Below are 16246 nucleotides of genomic sequence, written 5' to 3' on the forward strand. Positions count from 1 at the left end.
GAGAGGCTGAGGTGTGTGATCCCTCTATTATTGGAGCACACTCTTCTGGCCCCCTTCTTAAAGAGGGGAAGCACCACCCCATTCTGCCAATCCAGAGGCACTGTCCCCCAACTCGCCACCAGGTGGTGATCAGTTGACGGCTCCGCTCCTGTCTTTACCCGAGTGGCCAAGACATGTGGCTGCAAGTCTGATGATAAAACTACAAAGTCCATGATCGATTTGCAAGCTAGTGTCCAGGTGCCAAGTGCACATACTGTATGAGTGTCCTTATGTTCGAACATGGCGTTTTGTAATGGACAATCCATGATGTGCACAGAAATCCGAAAAGAAAACTCCACTTGAATTCAGATCGGAGGGGCTGTTCATCCCAATCACGCCCTTACAAGTCTCACTGCCATAGCCCATGTGAGCATTGAAGTCTCCAAGGAGAATGAGGGTACTGGAGATTGCCCAGCAGGGGCAGTCTCCAGTACCCAAAAATGGTGGGTATTCTGAAAGCAATGTTAGCTGCATAAGCATCTATGTGGAAGCGTGATCTGACGTTTTTTTTCTTCCGCCGAAGCGTCGTACAGATAGATCTATGTGGAAGCACATTCTGACTTCCTGCTATTAAATCGTGTATTTGCATGAAAAAGCCATTGGAAAAAAAAGAAACTGAGATAAAAGAAACGGAGATCGTACGGTAGTATGTTCTGCCGAGGTAGGACACCTCGGCAGAACACCGGCTCGACACACGTCTCATTCATCCTGACGCACAGCAGAAACAGACTGCAGGAAGCTGCTGCGCATGCTCAGCAGGCTCATTTATATGCAAATACAGTCATCAAGTACTTTGCATTGACCATTTATGGTATAACATGGGCGTGTAGAGGGCAGGATATGAGGAGAATTCACCTGCGCAACCTTCCAACTGGAATGTGATTTGATTTGAAGCGAACATTGCGTGCAGATGTGCGTGCACACGGTTTTATAAATCAGGATTTTTCTTTGTGCGCACGCCATTTTCGGCTTTTGAGCGCACGTACACTTTTAGTATGAATCCTTTGCAATATTTTATAAATGAGGCCCCAAGACTGTAGCTTAGGTAGAGTACTGAGTGATGAAAATTGGAAAAAAAATCGGGGATGAAAAAAAAAAGGTGTAACTGTGCACGCATTTGCACCCTTTCGGTACAGGGCGGTTGGTACAGTACAGATGTGCACCGATCCCAATACAACGTTTAACAGTAGCTAGTTAACAGAGCATACGTCAAGTCCGAGTTCCCACACAAACATCTTAAGTGGTGGACTGGAAGTTTGTAGTCAGGACCGGACTCCCACGTGAGTTTTTATATACATTATATTAATTGTGTTTATATAATCTCGCTCTTACACTAGGGTGTGTCATTCTGTCTTGGTCAAGCATTCACAATTCTCCTCTTTCCTAACATTCTCCCCAACAAAAAGGTTTTGAGTCTAGGGGAAAGACTGATGGAGGATAATGTGTTGCCTCTTGAACACAAAGACTTTATTTAAAGTATTTTTTTTTTTACTTTTTCCTCCAGACTACACGAAGTGAGTTTGACTGCAGTGAGTACGAAGTACATAGGCGTTACCAGGACTTCCTGTGGCTTCGAACCAGACTGGAAGAAAACTATCCCACACTAATTGTCCACGTATGTACAGTATTGCTATACAACACAATCTGCTCTTTGCACTGTGGGCTGCTGTGCTATACTAGATCTATGAATTGTTCTTTCTTGTTGCTTTATTTTTTTCATATAATGTGCAATAAAATTCCACATGCGCTTGTGAAAAAGATTGTTAAAAATATATATCATAGTGTGACGCTGACATGTAAGCACGCCACCATAGTTATGTCGTCTTCTTGTCTGACAAATAAATGAATGTGTTGCTGTGACTGCAGCCTCTGCCAGAGAAGTTTATAATGAAAGGCATGGTAGAGCGCTTCAACAATGACTTTATCGAGACCAGGAGGAAGGCTTTGCACCGCTTTCTCAACAAGATCAGCGAGCATCCCATCTTGTCCTACAGCCCTCACTTCAATATCTTTCTCACTGCACAGGTATTTGCTTTTTCCTGACACACACATGTACATATATACACACCCCCTCAGGACCTTAAGAGCTTTAAATTTAAATATTTTTATTATGGGCACTGTTTCCTATGAAATTGCATATATTTTCTCACAAAAAAAGAGAAAATATTCATTCATTCATTCATTCATTATCTTACCCGCTTTATCCCTTGCGGGGTCACGGGGGTCTGCTGGAGCCTATCCCAGCTTATTTTAGGTGAGAGGCAGGGGTTACACCCTGGACAGGTCACCAGTCCATCACAGGGCCACATATAGACACACAAACCATTCACACAACCACACTCACGCTCACACCTACGGGCAATTTAGAATCATCAATTAACCTAATATGCATGTTTTTGGACTGTGGGAGGAAGCCGGAGTACCCGGAGAAAACCCACGCAAGCACGGGGAGAACATGCAAACTCCACACAGAAAGGCCCCTGCCGGGCCTGGGAGTCGAACCGGGGACCTTCTTGCTGTGAGGCAACAGTGCTAACCACTAAGCCACCGTGCTGCCAAGAAAAGAGAAAATATATGCAAGAAATAACACAAATGTGGAAATATAATCCAAATGACAAGGCAATTAAAGGACAATCAAAATAGTTTTCATTTATTTTCACATTTGTATTTATTTATGTATATAACGTGATAAGGTAGAATATGTGAACCCTTTGCAATTTACCACTTTGTGTATTTATTTGTCATAAAATGTTATATCTCAATACACCCATTAAACATGGTAATGATGGAACTGAGAGCTCGCTGAACATCCAACTAGGTGTAGATGGGCGCCAATAAAAGCCAGGAAAGACCGAGGCAATATGCCACTCCTTTAGTTGAAGGCAGCACAGAGACGTGCACCAAACATGGCCTTCAGTCTCACCAGCTTACGGCTGCGTATGTCCCTTCACCTGTAGTGCTGCTCTGGGGAGCTGGAACCTGTTTTAGAGGTGAGGGGAGGAACCAGCAGAGCATTCACGTTCCAAATGGCAAGTGCCGGAAACGGGAACTGACAATGAAAGATGCTGAGCCACATTCTCCAGCGCCAGCTTGGGTTTCCTAATCTAGTAATGTGTTTTAAACATTCTGGATTTTGATAAAATTCTAGCAGCGGCACTTGAAATAAATTAGACTTTATTTAATGTCTGTTTTAGAAGTCTAGAAAAGAGAGTGCTCTAATAATCCAGTCTAGTAGAAATAAAAGCCTTAACCACCTTCTAAGAATCAGTCTGAGGTGATGCAAAAAGGACCAATTCAGCGGGGAAAGAAACAGTTTCTAATCTGAGATGCATACACAAGAAAGTGTGTGTGTGTGTGTGTGTGTGTGTGTGTGTGTGTGTGTGTGTGTGTGTGTGTGTGTGTGTGTACACACACCATTACACGGTTTCTGTTGTGTTTCAGGTAACCTCTCGTCTGAATGTTGAACTGTCGTAATGTTTTTGCGCTAACTGAAAAATGTTTCTTTAAGACTTACAAACTGCTGTTTTGAAGAAAGCATCATAAAATACAGAAAAGGACATTAGGAAACATCATGTTATGCTACCTTGTGTGTAAGGTATATTTTTATTCTATATTTAAAGGAAATGAAAGCGGTTGCTTTGCTCCAGCATTGATTTTTATATGGTTTCTCTTTTAGAGAGAAAATTTCATTTTGCACGTATGCAAGTATTGATGTACTTCATACGTAAAGTCTTGACTTTGGGCATCCTGCAGGAGCTGGCATCGCACCGGAAGCAGGGGCCAGGCTTCCTGAGCAGGATGAGCGTGACCATGAGGGCAGTGGCCAACTCCGTAAGAGGACTCAAGAGTAGACCAGACGAATTTCTTCAAATGCAAGAGTATGTGGAGGAATTTAGTAACAAAATCTGCTCCGTGGACAAAGTCACCCAGAGAATCATCAAAGAACAGAAAGGTACAACAGATTCAAATATCATATTCATTTAAAAGTTAACCATACATCGGGGATCTGGCCGGAATAAAGGCTGAATTGTGGTGTGATTGGTTCGCTTGGAAGCAACGCATTTCCGGTTCCAGTTCGTGAAGCAGTAGTGAACTTTCAGCGCTCTCTTCTTCTGTGTGTGTGTGATTTTTTTTTTTTTTTTTTTTTTTTTGGGGTTGTTTTTGTTTTTTGCACAATAGTTGTCCTTATCTCTTTGATTCACTCTGCCCGGAAAAGTCGGAAGCTAAACAAAGTATCAACTAGTGCTCTGGGGGGTACTGCACCGCAGTGAAATAGAGTGACAGAGAAGTCTGAAGGTTCACAACGGCGTCACGGCAACGGCGTAGGTTCTGCGTTGGTTTAACGCAGAACCTTAAATCAGGCTTGACGTGATCCTTCCACGCGCTACGCCCGGCCGGAGAAGCCCCCCCCCCCTGTCTGGTGAAAAGAAGCAGCCTGGTCACTCCTCGGGTGCGAAAGGGCCCCCCGGGGTTGGCAGAGGGAGCAGTGCCCAGGACTGACTTAGGTAGAGCTCTGGGTGGTAAAATGGGAAGAAATTAGGGTCATTCAGTCATGTGACATCCTCTATTATCCTGCCTGCCTTATTATTATTATTATTATTATTATTATTATTATTTATTTATTTTTTTTCTATTTTTGTTATTTTTATTTTTTATTTTTTATCTTTTCATCTTTATAAGGGTGTTTGTTTTCTGGGTGTTTGGTTTGTATATGACTGTGCTGTGTGTGTGAGGGAACATCCCAAAGGGATTAATAAAGTACCTGAATCTGAATCTGAAGAAAGAACTTCCGGAGATACTTCTGTCTCTTGCTGCTACTGTTGTTAAGATAGATTTTATTTGTTTCACACAAATTCCCCCATGACTACAGCCTAGTTCTGTTGGGATGGTTCTTTTGAGGGCTCGCTGAACCACATCTTCTGCCTACATCAGAACAGCTCTCCAATACACAAGCTACATTATCTCCTAAATGTTGTTTTGCATAATTGATAGCACTAACCAGGAAGTAGACTGCACCTATCCATGAAACATCTTCTGAGACAATGGTCCAATTCTGTTTTACCAGGAAAGGAGGGCTATGCGCAGTAGGGCTGGGCGATATGGACCAAAAGTCATATCTCGATATTTTCTAGCTGAATGGCGATACTCGATATATATCTCGATATTTTTTCTGTGCCTTAATTGGGGTTTCCCCCAAAGCATTATAGCATAGCATCTCTCTTAGCTTCATTTTTTTCTGAGGCAAACCCTTAAAAAAACAGTCAGTTTTAATACAAAGCCTCGTGCCAAATGTCACACAGGCTCCTTTATTAACAAGTCTGCACAATATCAACATGTATAAAACAAATGAAATAAAAATGAACTGCCTGCATATATAGAATAAAAATGCTTCTTGAATAAAAGAAAACAAATATCCCTTTCCTGCATAACAATTAAATTAAAATACACTGTGCAATTAATACAATGTAGACAGTAACAGGCAGACTTTTCCACTGAGGTTGACAGTTGTGCAAATAACAAAACATTTGTGCAAATCTCAAATAAAACATTCAAGTCAATTTGTCACAAAATAAGCTATATCAAAATCATAAAAAAAAAAAACTTTTTTTTTTTTTTTTAAATCGATATAAACGATATTGTCTCGTACCATATCGTGTTTGAAAATATATCGATATATATTAAAATCTCGATATATCACCCAGCCCTAATGCGCAGTAAAGACTTGGCATTGTTATACCCCAAGCTGTGTTCACACTATATGAACACAGTTGGCGAGTTTGCTGACAAAAATCCTTGATTTGGGGGCGTGTGAAAAATAACTTAAAAATGACATTACAGCAAGTGGTGGTCTGGACAGCACGGCCAGCTGCCACTGTGGAAGGTCATTTAGCCGTAATAAAACCTACTGTATGTGATGCTTCATGGAATGTCATTTAAAAACAATGACACAATGAGACATTAAAAAACGTAATAAGTTTGTGCGTATTTAAAAAGAGGTGTACTGTTCATGTTAACTGCAGTCTGCGTTGATAACTATTGCAGCTGCACCTTAATTACCAAACATAGTTTGACAATAAGAAGAATTCACACAAGTGACAGGTGCGGTCAGGGATGAAAAAACTGCAGATTTCCATGTAACTTTGCATCAGTGTTGGTGAAATACATAAAGTGGCACCTCACTGGTCATGCATACTTTCAGTAGAGTTGCATCAGAGCTGCTCATGTGTGATTTCTAAGGCCACGTTTACACATAGCTGGTATTTACAAAAATGGATATTTCCCCCTCTACGTTTTGAAAAATCCCATCATTTATACGAACCCGTATAAATATCTGTTAAGGTGCTATGAGCAGCCAAACCTGCAGGGGGCAGTGTAACAAGAAGATAAAGTCATGCTAGCCAATCAGAATCCTGGAAAAAAACATCAACAAATGACACGAGTAACTTCCAATTACTTCCAAGATGAACGAGAGTCTTTGGTTTGGAGTGACAGAGAAGTGGAGTTACTTTTAACTGTGACGTTAGAATATAAAACGGGTAAAATACAAGAAAATATTGACGGTTACAAACAAATTGTAAACACAGGTGTCACTCATGACGCTGGTGACGTTTCTGTCTCATAATGTGACGTTTACAAGCAAACATTAAGACGGAGGTTTTGCAAATCTCCACTTTGGCCGGAGTTTTCAGAAATGATGGTTTTTGGTGATTTTGAGCTTCGTTTTCATGTAAACGAACGGACCAAACGCATGAAAACCCCAGCGTTTTTGCTCAGTGGAAACGGGGCCTAAGACTTTGACTGTGACCCAGCTGGCTCATATGGGCTTGATACTGTGCTTTTTGAATGAGGTGAGCTCTTTTGTCCCTCTAGAATACCTGGATGAGCAGAAGCAGTACAGCCCCACCTATTCCCAGTGGGCCGAGTCAGAAGAAGATCTGGCAGAACCACTGAAAGGAATTGCCAATTGTGTGGAGAGGTGCAGCAAGGAAACAGAGGAGCATGTCTACCACATGTCTGAGGTCCTGGTCCCTGCCCTGCACGAGTACATCCTCTGTACCGAGACCCTGAAGGTGAGGCCCGGCCACACCGCTCCCACCTAACCCCCAACTCAGGGAGAAGTGAATCAATCAGACAGACCCGTGAGAGGAGGAGGAGCAGGATATACGGTCCCAATACACCACTATTTACTCTGACCAATCACACTTCTTGTCACACTTGGGTTTTGAGAAACCTGGTCAAACAGTAGTATAAGTTTAACTGGAACTGCAAGTTTTGATGAACACAATACCCGACTGGCAGTTTGTTCTTCCAAGAATGAAATAAATGAAGGCGAGCTCTAGATCATTGCCTTGAGCTCATATGAACAGCAAATGCAGACGTAGGCTGTAGATGTCGGGCCCAGATGTTTTGGCATGAGCAGGACATGAAGTCCGCCAACATTATCGTAGGGGTATGCGTTCACATTTTATATGCTATCACATTGTGTTTGAATATTCATTTTAAAAGTGCAATAATTATTCCAACCAGCCCGACCCGAATATCATTCTGCATATTTTTGTCTGACTCGTCACTGCAGCTGACCCTGGTCAAACGCTAATTTAGTATTCTGGTCACTAAATTGTACATGACAATGGCTGAGATTAGTTAAAGGTTGTTTTTTTATGGAGAGAAAAATTGACTCAAAACATTTGTGTGTGCGTAGCTCTTGATTTGTGTGTGTATATTATCTGGTTGGTGCGTATTAGTAAATTTGTGCGTGCGCAACTTGCTCGGAATTACAGACCAAACGATAAGTACTAATTCAAAAAGGCTGCTACACAAATCGTTAGATACGCGATACAGTATCGAGGGAAATAACACTCCACTCAGATTAGGTTTCAGATGACCCAGCTTTCCAGCAGCACTTAAATGCACCATGTGAGGATGAATCTGTGAGGCTTCTTGGAGGAAAAGAGTCTCAAAACTATATCTGCACATCTATAGCTTTTTGCGTGTGTATCAGGCGATTCGTGCACGCGTAGTTAACGATTTGTGTGTGGAGGAGGCTTTTTGAATTTGTAAATATCGTTTTGTCTGTAACTTTGAGCAAGTTACACACGCACAAATTTAATAATACGCACAAATGGAGTAGTACGCACAAATCGAGTAGTAGTACGCACAAATCGAGTAGCACGCACAAATCGAGTAGCACGCACAAATCGAGTAGTACGCACAAATCGAGTAGTACGCACAAATCGAGTAGCACGCACAAATCGAGTAGTACGCACACATTTTTTTGAGCCGATTTTTCTCTCCATTTCTCTCCATAGTTTTTTTTTTTTTTTTTTTTTTCCTTTTACAGATTATAGTATCACAAGTATTTTATGTAGCTTTAAAACCACAAATGATTTAAATGTATGTAATCATTTGAGTATGATTTATTACTAAAGTGCCAATTATTGCTGCTATCTTAAGGATTTTGTCTGTATACTTCCTCATCTTTAATCACTACTGTAAGCTCTCCAGAGTGGATGAAAGTCTGCATCATTTGAACCAGAAACCCCAAATCTCAGTTGAAGTATAATCTACTACACAAAAGGCCTAAATGGGGTCTATGAGTTTTATTTTATATCTACATTCAATTATGTAACTGGAAATTGCATGTGAGGTACCAAGATATGCCCCTCCATTTAAAAGGATAAAAACTGAGCAAAAATTTCAGTCAACATCACTTTTCTCCATCAATCCAAGTCTTAGGTGTTGGGATGTTTTTAGAAGCTGCTCAGGGGACGTGTTTTAAAGGAGCATGAGGCAGGATTGAGGCAGGATTTATGAAAAAAATTTGTATACGTTTTAAGTTTTCTAGTTTTCTAGTAATATGAGTCAGATGAAGCGTTCCAAACCAAAAAGAATGAGCCCTCTAGTGCAGGGGTTCTTAACCTTTATGACCTTGGGGCCCCCCCTCCTTGAACCGCCACCTTACTGTGGTGGAGGGGTTTGTGTGCCCGAGTGATCCTAGGAGCTATGTTGTCGGGGGCACTTATGCCCCTGGTAGGGTCTCCCATGGCAAACAGGTCCTGGGTGACAGGCCAGACTAAGAGCGGTTCACAAGCTTGCTATGAAGAAGGAAACATCAAGGACAGTTACGTCGCCCGGATCGGCGTCACCGGGGCCCCGCCCTGGAGCCAGGCCTGGGGTTGGGGCTCGTAGGTGAGCACCTGGTGGCCGGGTCTTTGCCCGTGGGACCCGGCCGGGCTCAGCCCGAAACGGCGACGTGGGCCCGCCTTCCCGTAGGCCCACCACCCGCAGGAAAGACCATGGCAGGCCGGTGCCATGTGGACTGGGTAGCAGTCGTGGCGGGGTGCCTCGACGACCCAATCCCTGGACTAAAACCCTCAAAGTGGGGACATGGAATGTCACCTCGCTGGGGGGGAAGGAGCCGGAGCTTGTGCGAGAGGTTGAGAGATACCGGCTAGAGATAGTCGGGCTCACCTCCACACATAGCTTGGGCTCTGGAACCCAGCTCCTTGAAAGGGGCTGGACCCTCCACTACTCTGGAGTTGCCCAGGGTGAGAGGCGGCGGGATGGTGTGGGCTTGGTTATAGCCCCTCAGCTCAGTCGCCATGTGTTGGAGTTCACCCCGGTGAACGAGAGGGTCGCTTCCCTGCGCTTTCGGGTCGAGGAAAGGTCTCTCACTGTTGTTTGTGCCTACGGGCCGAACAGCAGTGTGGAGTACCCGGCCTTCTTGGAGTCCCTGGGAGGGGTACTTGATAGTGCTCCAACTGGGGACTCCATTGTTCTACTGGGGGACTTCAACGCTCACGTGGGCAATGACAGTGATACCTGGAGAGGCGTGATTGGGAGGAACGGCCTCCCCGATCTGAACCCGAGCGGTGTTTTGTTGTTGGACTTCTGTGCTAGTCACAGTTTGTCCATAACGAACACCATGTTCAAGCATAAGGGTGTCCATCAGTGCACGTGGCACCAGGACACCCTAGGCCGGAGGTCATTGATAGACTTTGTTTTCGTTTCATCTGACCTTCGGCCGCATATCTTGGACACTCGGGTGAAGAGAGGGGCTGAGCTGTCAACTGATCACCACATGGTGGTGAGTTGGATGCGCTGGCGGAGAAGGAGGTTGGACAGACCGGGCAGACCCAAACGGATTGTGAGGGTCTGTTGGCAACGTCTGGCCGAGCCCTCTGTCAGGGACATCTTTAACTCCCACCTCCGGGAGAGCTTCTCTCAGATCCCGGGGGAGGCGGGGGACATTGAGTCCGAGTGGACCATGTTTTCTGCCTCCATTGTCGACGCGGCGGCTCGAAGTTGTGGACGTAAGGTCTCCGTTGCCTGTCGTGGCGGCAATCCTAGAACCCGGTGGTGGACACCGGAAGTACAGGATGCCGTCAGACTGAAGAAGGAGTCCTACCGGGCTATGTTAGCCTGTGGGACTCCTGACGCAGTAGATAGGTACCGGCAGGCCAAGCGAGCCGCGGCTCGGGCGGTCCTGGAGGCAAAAACCCGGGTTCGGGGAGGCCATGGAGGAAGGTTTTCGGTCGGCCTCAAGGAAATTCTGGAGGACCGTTCAGTGTCTCAGAAGGGGGAAGCAGTACTCTGCCGGCACCGTTTATGGTGCGGGTGGGGAGCTGTTGACCTCGACTGGGGATATCGTCGGACGGTGGAAGGAATACTTCGAGGATCTCCTCAACCCGACTGACATGCCTTCCACTGAGGAAGCAGAGAGTGGGGACTCTGGGGCGTGCTCATCCATCACCCAAGCCGAAGTCACTGAGGTAGTTCGTAAGCTCCTCAGTGGCAGGGCACCGGGGGTGGATGAGATTCGCCCTGATTACCTCAAGTCTCTGGATACAACATCGCATGGAGGAAGGGGACAGTACCGCTGGAGTGGCAAACCGGGGTGGTGGTCCCTCTGTTTAAAAAGGGGGACCGGAGAGTGTGTTCCAACTACAGGGGGATCACACTTCTCAGCCTCCCCGGGAAAGTCTACGCCAGGGTACTGGAGAGGAGAATACGGCCGATAGTTGAACCTCGGATTCAGGAGGAACAATGCGGTTTTCGTCCCGGTCGCGGAACACTGGACCAGCTCTATACCCTCCGCAGGGTGCTCGAGGGTTCATGGGAATTTGCCCAACCAGTCTACATGTGCTTTGTGGATCTGGAGAAGGCATTTGACCGTGCCATTCTGTGGGGGGTGCTCGGTGAGTATGGAGTCCGGGGCCCCCTATTAAGGGCTGTCCGGTCTCTGTATGATCGGAGCAGGAGTCTGGTTCACATTGCCGGCAGTAAGTAAGACTTGTTCCCGGTGCATGTTGGACTCCGGCAGGGCTGCCCTTTGTCACCGGTCCTGTTCATAATTTTTATGGACAGAATTTCTAGGCGCAGCCAGGGGCCGGAGGGGTTCCGGTTTCGGAACCTCAGGATTTCATCTCTGCTTTTTGCAGATGATGTTGTCCTGTTGGCTTCATCGGACCGGGACCTTCAGCATGTGCTGGGGCGGTTTGCGGCCGAGTGCGACGCGGCAGGGATGAGAATCGGCACCTCCAAGACCGAGGCCATGGTTCTCCACCGGGAAAGGGTGGCATGCCTTCTCCGGGGGTGGGTGGAGAAGTCCTGCCTCAGGTGGAGGAGTTCAAGTATCTCGGGGTCTTGTTCACGAGTGAGGAAACAATGGAGCGTGAGATTGGCAGACGGATCGGTGCAGCGTCCGCAGTTATGCGGTCGATGTATCGGACCGTCGTGGTGAAGAGGGAGCTGAGTCGAAAGGTGAAGCTCTCGATTTACGGGCACCTACCCTCACCTATGGTCATGAACTTTGGGTAATGACCAGATAAGACAAGACAAGATCGCGGATACAAGCGGCCGAGATGAGTTTCCTCCGCAGGGTGGCTGGACGCTCCCTTAGAGATAGGGTGAGGAGTTCGGTCACCCGGGAGGAGCTCGGAGTCGAGCCGCTGCTCCTTCACATTGAGAGGAGTCAGCTGAGGTGGCTTGGGCATCTGTACCGGATGCCTCCTGGACGCGTCCCTAGGGAGGTGTTCCAGGCATGTCCCACCGGGAGGAGACCCCGGGGAAGACCCAGGACACGCTGGAGAGGCTGTCTCTCGGCTGGCCTGGGAACGCCTCGGACTCCCCCCGGAGGAGCTGGAGGAAGTGTCTGGGGTGAAGGAAGCCTGGGCATCCCTGCTGAGGCTGCTGCCCCCGCGACCCGGTAACGGATAAAGCGACGGACGATGGATGGATGGATGGACCTTGGGGCCCAATTTTTTCAGTACAGAGTGGCCCGGGGCCCATTTAAATATTAACACTGTATAACAGGGGTCAACTAATTCAACTAAAACTTTAAGAGGTCCATTTAGAGAAAATTTACTCAAGCGAAGGTCAAGAACATCATAATACATATATATACAGTGGGGAAAACAAGTATTTGATACACTGCCGATTTTGCAGGTTTTCCCACTTGAAAAGCATGTAGAAGTCTGTAATTTTTATCATAGGTAGTCTTCAACTGTGAGTGATGGAATCTAAAAAGAAAATCCAGAAAATCACATTGTATGATTTTTAAGTAATTAATTTGCATTTTATTGCATGACATAAGTATTTGATACATCAGAAAAACAGAACTTAATATTTGGTACAGAAACCTTTGTTTGCAATTACAGAGATCAGACGTTTCCTGTAGTTCTTGACCAGGTTTGCACACACTGCAGCAGGGATTTTGGCCCACTCCTCCATACAGATCTTCTCCAGATCCTTCAGGTTTCGGGGCTGTCGCTGGGCAATACGGACTTTCAGCTCCCTCCAAAGATTTTCTATTGGGTTCAGGTCTGGAGACTGGCTAGGCCACTCCAGGACCTTGAAATGCTTCTTACGGAGCCACTCCTTAGTTGCCCTGGCTGTGTGTTTCGGGTCGTTGTCATGCTGGAAGACCCAGCCACGACCCATCTTCAATGCTCTTACTGAGGGAAGGAGGTTGTTGGCCAAGATCTCGCGATACATGGCCCCATCCATCCTCCGCTCAATACGGTGCAGTCGTCCTGTCCCCTTTGCAGAAAAGCATCCCCAAAGAATGATGTTTCCACCTCCATGCTTCACGGTTGGGATGGTGTTCTTGGGGTTGTACTCATCCTTCTTCTTCCTCCAAACACGGCGAATGGAGTTTAGACCAAAAAGCTCTATTCTCCCATTCCTCCTCTGGATCATCAAGATGGTCATTGGCAAACTTCAGACGGGCCTTGACATGCACTGGCTTCAGCAGGGGGACCTTTGCCTGCGCTGCAGGATTTTAATCCATGACGGCGTAGTGTGTTACTAATGGTTTTCTTTGAGACTGTGGTCCCAGCTCTCTTCAGGTCATTGACCAGATCCTGCCGTGTAGTTCTGGGCTGATCCCTCACCTTCCTCATGATCATTGATGCCCCACTAGGTGAGATTTTGCATGGAGCCCCAGACCGAGGGAGATTGACCGTCATCTTGAATTTCTTCCATTTTCTAATATTTGCGCCAACAGTTGTTGCCTTCTCACCAAGCTGCTTGCCTATTGTCCTGTAGCCCATCCCAGCCTTGTGCAGGTCTACAATTTTATCCCTGATGTCCTTACACAGCTCTCTGGTCTTGGCCATTGTGGAGAGGTTGGAGTTTGTTTGATTGAGTGTGTGGACAGGTGTCTTTTATACAGGTAACGAGTTCAAACAGGTGCAGTTAATACAGGTAATGAGTGGAGACAGGAGGGCTTCTTAAAGAAGAACTAACAGGTGTGTGAGAGCCGGAAGTCTTACTGGTTGACAGGTGATCAAATACTTATGTCATGCAATAAAATGCAAATTAATTACTTAAAAATCCTACAATGTGATTTTCTGGATTTTTTTTTTTAGTTTCCATCACTCACAGTTGAAGAGTACCTATGATAAAAATTACAGACTTCTACATGCTTTTCAAGTGGGAAAACCTGCGACTTGTTCTCCCCACTGTAACATATTTTTTTCTCTTAAAAATAAAATAGATTTTATTTTATTTTTCAAATGCTATCTTATTTTATTTCTCTACTCAGCAGTTTGAATTTCCCCTTTTCTTTGTTAATTGTCTCAACACATTTTTATTTTTAATGAATATAAACACATCTTAACAATTGAACAGTTTTGCAGTTTCTCTTTCTTCCCCTCTTATAATCTTATGCTCCCACTTTCTGTTGTTCAGTGAGAGAACTGAGCTCTAATTTCTCCTGTCAGGACTTTAAATCTGGGCTGGATGGTGTCAGGTTCTCATATGTAAAGGTGCTCATTGATGACCCTGGAACGATATTTAGTTTTAATTCTGTTCATTGTGGAGAAAGCTGCCTCACAGCTGTATCTGGACCCAAACATAGGCAGGATGTTTTAAGATGGTCAGTTTATTTTCTGTGACTTCAGTTCAGACTTGAGTGAATATGTTTGATGTAAAACTTTTTGTTTTGTTTCAGTGGCGTTTCACTTTCGCACTTTGAACGCCACGGTCTCTGAACGTATGATACACACTGGTTTTGTCCCAGTGGGAAGACTGAACAACGATTAATCTGTCCATTCCGGGTTGAACTTCCCTTTCCACCTGTTACGCTTCTCATCTCTGTATATAGTCAAGCTAATTACCGTATTTTGACGACCATTCGGGCGCCGTGTGGAAAGGATCACCCTCAGTTTTGTGTGTCATTTCTGTATTTAAACACACACACAGCGCGCTGTGTGGAAAGGCGCCGTCAACACACACGGAGCGCCGCCTTACAACACACACACACACACAAGCATACAAGTGTGCATATTTAAAAATAGAGCGGGAACAAAACTTAGTTTGATTTTACTTTAAGTTATTTACATTAATAAGTTGTCAGGACTGCGCGTGTCGGGTTTCATCCGAGCCTGATCGGCTGCAGCGGCCAGAGCCCGCAGCTCTGGCCGCTGCAGCAGAGTCTTTCCGATGCTTTTGCAAAAGCCCGAACAGTCCAGTCCAGCAGACACTTCAGCCCACGCATCTACCATCCTTCAGCAGTAACGACGGAGCCGCCCGAGCGGCAGCCGACCTCCCCGGCCACGGGGACGCGTGAGGATAAATGAACACGCGGTGCTTGCTCCCCATTGGTGGGCACAGACCCAAGTAATCGATCCCTGATCCTGGCGGATCTAAATGTACTCTGTGCAAAATTAAGGATTTTCTCTGTAAATACACACCATTTCTCTTACTATTACACGTACAGCTAGCTGAGTGTCTTCTCCTTCTCATTTGGTCGGGAGTTGCTATGCAGTCCCGCGGCCCCCGCGGCCCACACGTACAAAACTGAAATTTTTGTGCGGCCCACTAGGTGGCGCTCGCGGCCCAAGTGTGGGCCCAAGTGAGGGCCTCTGGTTAAGAATCACTGCTCTAGTGTATCTCCGTTGCCTTGAACAGGTTGTGTGCTGCAAAATGAGCTGCAATTCTGGGCCCGAATTCCGCGTTGTCCTGCGGATGTGACATCATGCGCGTTCTCCCCGTTCTCCCGTGCCGGCTTCGCTGTTGGCTGCAGTACCCCCGACGGCCGTCGTGGCGAAGGGTGGCGCTAATGAGTCTCATTTCTTAAAAGAAGCCTCATGCTCCTTTTAAGAAATAATCTCAGCGACTGATTGTTTAAAGGAAATGTCATAGGAAAATGTTGCATGTGCATGAACTGTTTTTGTTTTTCACCAGGCGGTGATGAGAAGGAGGGACAACATCCAGTCGGAGTTTGAGGCAAGAAACGAGGCTTTGTTGTCCAGAAAAACTGATCAAGATGGAGTAAGTGTTGTCTTTCCCCCTTCACACAGACATACACAAGCACACACATGGAGCTGTCGCTGGGCAGGGCCGCCTCCAAAAATCCTATATATATATATATATATATATATATATATGCATTTTTAATATATAATATATATTTAAATACATCATATATTTATTTTATTAATATATTTTTTTTTTTTATTATTAGGCTCAGAAATACTTAAAGAAACACCTATTGATATGCATTTGGCCCAAATGATTTGGGATTAAACAACTGACGATAGAATCTATGTGACCGGTAAGTGTTTTTTTATTGAGGCAAGTGGGGTGGCCAGCACATTAGTAGGGTGTGCCCTGGCCACCCCTGGCCCCACTGTTGCTGGGATCTGTTCATGTGCCCTCTAGTCATCCCGTCTGTGATTGACATCAATTCTTTGACAAGGCA

General features: G+C 45.6%; 1 protein-coding gene across 2 annotated transcripts in view; it reads left to right on the plus strand.

The window, feature by feature from the left end:
* The window catches only part of snx7 (sorting nexin 7), a 92379-nt gene that overhangs the window by 60580 nt on the left and 15553 nt on the right, over window positions 1–16246 (plus strand). For both annotated transcript variants that reach the window (XM_061713672.1, XM_061713673.1), the window contains exons 3-7: window positions 1544–1654; window positions 1906–2064; window positions 3793–3991; window positions 6910–7109; window positions 15730–15816. In XM_061713672.1, the coding sequence (XP_061569656.1) occupies window positions 1544–1654; window positions 1906–2064; window positions 3793–3991; window positions 6910–7109; window positions 15730–15816 (756 nt within the window). The remainder of the gene's footprint in view (window positions 1–1543; window positions 1655–1905; window positions 2065–3792; window positions 3992–6909; window positions 7110–15729; window positions 15817–16246) is intronic.

The sequence above is a fragment of the Cololabis saira genome, chromosome 22, assembly GCF_033807715.1.
Source record: "Cololabis saira isolate AMF1-May2022 chromosome 22, fColSai1.1, whole genome shotgun sequence".
Classification (NCBI taxonomy): Eukaryota; Metazoa; Chordata; class Actinopteri; order Beloniformes; family Belonidae; genus Cololabis; species Cololabis saira.